The sequence below is a fragment of the Chaetura pelagica genome, unplaced genomic scaffold (assembly GCF_000747805.2).
Source record: "Chaetura pelagica isolate M959 unplaced genomic scaffold, ChaPel_1.0 scaffold233, whole genome shotgun sequence".
Classification (NCBI taxonomy): domain Eukaryota; kingdom Metazoa; phylum Chordata; class Aves; order Apodiformes; family Apodidae; genus Chaetura; species Chaetura pelagica.
Genome location: NW_009952708.1, coordinates 299,648 through 303,956, shown reverse-complemented (window position 1 = coordinate 303,956; position 4,309 = coordinate 299,648). Strand labels below are relative to the sequence as shown.

Here is a 4,309-nt window from a genome sequence, read left to right as displayed (position 1 = left end):
GGCGGGGAGGAGGTGCGGGGGAACAGGCTCCTGCCTGCGCACGGGCACGTCCCGGCCGTGCAGGTAGAGGCGGGTAGAGGCCGCGGGGCGGCCGTCCGGGGACCGGTGCAGCTGCAGGACACGCAGCCCCAGCGCGGGCAGCCGGGCCAGGACCGACACCTGCGGGACACAGGGAGCTGAGCCAGCCCCTCCAGGGGGGCAGCCGGGACCTGCCAGCCGTTGGCAGGGCAAAGACCCCAGCTTGGTGCTCCTGGGGGTCTGCTGAGCGGGGACATGCATGGTTAGCAAGCAGTGGGAGCTGGTGGTGGGATGTGGGGACATTTCTTGCCACCAAGGAGGACTCAGGGTGTCCCGGTCATAGCCACGGGGCAGTGCATGTGGAGCTGGCACACGGGCTGAGCCGCAGGGGACAGAAGTGGCACCAGGGCACCCTGTACCTGGTACACATCAGGCACCATGTCAGTGGCAGAGCCCCAGTGTGCGCTGAGCTGGATGGGCAGGGGTTTCCCCTCCTCGGAGAGCACTCGCACGTGCGGGGAGTCCACCAGCACGGGCACCACGCTCAGCCGCTCCTGCTCCAGAGGGTTGAACACCACCAGGAACCTGCAGGGTGGGGTGACACGGCCATGGCCATCCTAACCCCTTGATGACCGGGTGCCCCCTGCCCCACACCACCCACCCGCTGCTGTCCTGAGCCCCAGGTCCCCCCTCACCACCCCACCATGGTCCCCCAAGCCCCAAAAGCAAGGCAGGCAGCCCGTACCGGGGTGACGTGTCCAGTTTGACCACTGTCTTATCTGGGAGGGAGTCCTGGCTGGGGCGTGTGTCGTCCTGGGGAGGGGAGCAGTCAGAGACAGGGTGTGCAGGGAGTGGGCAGCCTGTGCTCCGGGGGCACAGGGCAGCCGCCCCGCATGGCTCGGTGTGCCAGGCGCTGCTCACCATGCCGAGGAAAGGTGCAGCAGGGTCATGGTGGTACGTGTCCTTGTTCCACAGCACCAGGTAATGTGCAGCGTTGATGATGACGCGCTTGAGGTTGGTGAGGGAGTGGAGCAGCCTGGGGCACGGGCAGAGTGAGCCTCGGGGACCATCCCCCATCCTGCCCCAGGCCCCCCAGCATCCACCGCCTCCCCCAGGAGAGGGTCCATCAGGACCCCACACCCAACCACACTCTCAACTCCATGCCCAACAACCCCAATTGGAGACAGGCCCTCCATGCTGCACCCTGCCCCCCGCACGCACCGGACTCCGTAGTCAACCGCCACGGCCTCCTTGGCGGTGCCGGTGATGGCGTCGTGGTGCTGGAAGAGCCCCAGGTTGCGGCGCGCGTTGCTCAGCAGGGCATAGTCCGAGAGTGGGTACTTGCCATCAGCGCCGGCACGGCGGGCGGGGGCGAGGGCCAGGCTGAACAGGATCTCTGCCCCCCTGCACAGGGATGGGGTCACCACGAGTCCCTCCCAACCCCTGCCCATGTCCCCCACATGCAGCCCCTGCCCGGGGACCTTCCCCTCACCGGAGATGGGCCTCCAGCACACGGTCCAGGCTCTTGTAGAAGGGCCGGGAGGTGTAGTAGCCAGTCCAGTAATGATCTTCCCGGTCGGCATAGGAGAAGAAATCGCCGCTCAGCACCGGGAACCCGGGTGGCTTCATCCCCGGCACGATGCCCAGCTTCTTGTACAGGGCATCAAAGTAGTCTGAGAGCGTCCCAAACTGCACCTGTGGGATGGCCATGCAGCTCTGAGCACGATGGGACCCGCTGTAGCTCTCCCCACCCTCCTAGCACTGTGCACTGTGCACTGCACTCTGTGTGGGGGGGGGCCCTGTCCCCCAGTCCCCTAGAGCTCCCCACACCCACTTGGACATGGAGGTTGGGCTGGGAGTTGAGGAAGTCAAAGAGGCGCTGGTAGTTGAGGAACTGGGCATCCCACTCCTGCGGCTTGTCGTAGCGGAAGTCGTCTCCCAGGGGCACCAGCAGCACCTTGCTGCGGTACAGCTTGGACTTCTTGCGGTACTGGTCCAGCAGCAGCTGGGCCCTGTGGGGGGTCCGGGCTGTCAGGTGGGCTCTGCAGGCGTGGGGCTCAGCCCTTGCCCCCGCAGCACTCACCGCTCTGCCACGTTGTTGTCGGTGATGGCTCGGGGAGGCACCTTCCACGGGCAGTTGATGCGGCCGCCCGGCAGGCGCTTGAAGTCGAACTGGCAGCAGATCTTGGGGTCTGGCCCACAGGTGTGGGGCACATCATAGCTGTAGAAGGGCATCATGTGGCAGAAGATGTCGGTGCTGGCGTCCGGGTCTGTGGGGCCAAGTACAGGTGAGCACCAGCAAGGGCTGTCCCTTGCTACTCCCCAAGCAGGGGGACACCCAGCAGGCAGGCACAGGGATGGCTGGTGAGGCAGAGCTGACCTGGCACGTGGCTCAGCAGCTCAGAGCCCAGAGAGCCCAGCAGCCTCCCCGGTGCTTGTGGAATCACCCTGGGGATTTTCCCTCCCAGCACTCTGCTCACCAACACGCAGGAAAGCGGCTGGTAGCTGTCCCCTGCTGTCACCTGCCCTGGCACTGCCCCCTCCACGGTCATCCCCTAGCAGCCCCTCACCCCAGGTCTGTCTCCACATGAACTCCAGGTTCTGGGTGGCCGCAAAGTGCTTCTTGATGGCATAGTGCACGCGCTGGATGAGCATGCCCGTCAGGTTGGAGCGCTTCAGCAGGTAGGGCATGGTGGAGCTGTGCCCAAAGGGGTCGACGGCCCAGCCCGAGCGGGGTGTCACGCCTGGGGACACGGAGAGCCATCAGCACCTCTGTGAACAGGAGAAAGAGGTACCTGGATCCCCTGCCAGCACCCTGCCCCCTCCTGTGCCGTGTCCCACCAGCTCTCACCAATGTTCTTCTCCAGCCACTGATGCCCCTCAATCAGCTGGTCAATCATAGCAAAGTAGTGGGAATTGGCCTCATCGGGCATCACCCAGCCACCTGTCACCATCTCCAGCTGCCCATTGCCAACCAGCCTGCACAGGAGACACACGAGAGGTGATGAGCTCCAGGCAGAGCCCTGTAACCATGGCAGAGCCTCCCCTATCTTGGAGCCACCTGGTTCCCAACCACAGCCTCTGTGCACCACTGCCCTCCCTGTCCCCACACAGACAGACCCACCCCCTATAGCACCACACTTGCCAAGATCCCAAACAGAGCCCATCCCCACACAGGCCCTCCGCTCTGTCCTTCAGCTCCAGCCCCCCTGGGGCAGGGGTCTGACCAGGGAGACTCCACTGTCCTGTCCTCCAGGTACCCCTGAGGGTGCCCTGGGCTTTGCACCACTCAAGCCCTGAAGCAGAGTTCACACGCTCAGGGTTACAGCAAGGAGAAGGTTTCCCACCCCCTGGGCATGGGGAGAGAGAATCCCAGGGCAGGGACCTGGGCCAGGCAGCCCTACCTGCGCACGGCTGCCCGCTTCTGGGCACTGATGTTGTCCCACCACTTGGAAAAGAAGGAGATCTCAGACCAGATGAAGCGTCGGCGCGGGTCCTCCTGCATCTTCAGCACCATGCTGTTGAGGATGTGCTGTGTCTGGTCGTAGTAGTACTTGTCGAAGGTCTTGATCCAGCCTGCTGGCATGTGCGGGGATCACTGCGGGGGTCCAACCCCTCCCCACCAGCAGCGTGGGGTGGCAGGGGCTGGGATGGGCCTCCCCCCCCTCACCTGGGTCGTTGTGGGAATGTGGCACCACAAACACCTGCAGTGGCTCCGTGTCCCACTCGTTGGGCTCGTAGGTGATATCAAAGCCCTGCTTCCACACCCCGCCGTCCTGGTTGTCGAAGGGCAGCAGGGAGTAGATGGCCAGCATCTGCCAGGTGGGAGACAGGGATCAGGGGGCAGGACTGAGAGACCCCCCAGTGCAGCAGGGCCAGGACCCTAGGGACGCCCAGCAGGGAGTCCTGGTGCAGGCAGAGACAGGTCCCAGGCCACCCAGAGCCCCTCACCTGCAGGTCTGGGCTCTGGCCCTTGCCCCCCAGGGCAAACTGACAGTCCTGTGGGGAGACGGAGAGGAAGCTGGGGCGACTCTCGGGGGGCAGCACCCAGGAACCATTGGGGGTGTGTGGGGGCAGCGCTGGCTGCCCCTCAGCATGGGCTGTCAGCTCCAGCACCGAGTCCTTGATGTGGCTGATGATCTCGTGGTTCTCCTCCAGAAGCTGCTCCAGCTGCTCGATGCGGTTCTGCAGCACCGAGATCTGGCTCTGGGGGACACAGATGCCGCGGTGAGGGTCACTGGTGCTCGTTGACAGCAGCGGGGCCCCAGCTGGCCCCATCCCGCCCGTCCCC

The 4,309-nt window shown here is 65.0% G+C and overlaps 1 protein-coding gene across 1 annotated transcript in view; it reads right to left on the bottom strand.

Moving 5' to 3' along the window:
* The window catches only part of MAN2A2 (mannosidase, alpha, class 2A, member 2), a 6,962-nt gene extending 2,666 nt beyond the window's left edge, over nucleotides 1-4,296 (bottom strand). Inside the window, exons 1-13 of the mRNA XM_009994294.1 lie at nucleotides 3,970-4,296; nucleotides 3,689-3,833; nucleotides 3,423-3,594; nucleotides 2,870-2,997; nucleotides 2,589-2,762; nucleotides 2,102-2,288; nucleotides 1,853-2,030; nucleotides 1,511-1,713; nucleotides 1,240-1,422; nucleotides 940-1,054; nucleotides 764-831; nucleotides 438-603; nucleotides 8-159 (exon numbers count right to left, since the gene is read on the bottom strand). Of these exons, the coding sequence (XP_009992596.1) occupies nucleotides 8-159; nucleotides 438-603; nucleotides 764-831; nucleotides 940-1,054; nucleotides 1,240-1,422; nucleotides 1,511-1,713; nucleotides 1,853-2,030; nucleotides 2,102-2,288; nucleotides 2,589-2,762; nucleotides 2,870-2,997; nucleotides 3,423-3,594; nucleotides 3,689-3,833; nucleotides 3,970-4,296 (2,198 nt within the window). The remainder of the gene's footprint in view (nucleotides 1-7; nucleotides 160-437; nucleotides 604-763; nucleotides 832-939; nucleotides 1,055-1,239; nucleotides 1,423-1,510; nucleotides 1,714-1,852; nucleotides 2,031-2,101; nucleotides 2,289-2,588; nucleotides 2,763-2,869; nucleotides 2,998-3,422; nucleotides 3,595-3,688; nucleotides 3,834-3,969) is intronic.
* Between the last annotated feature and the right edge of the window lie 13 nt (nucleotides 4,297-4,309).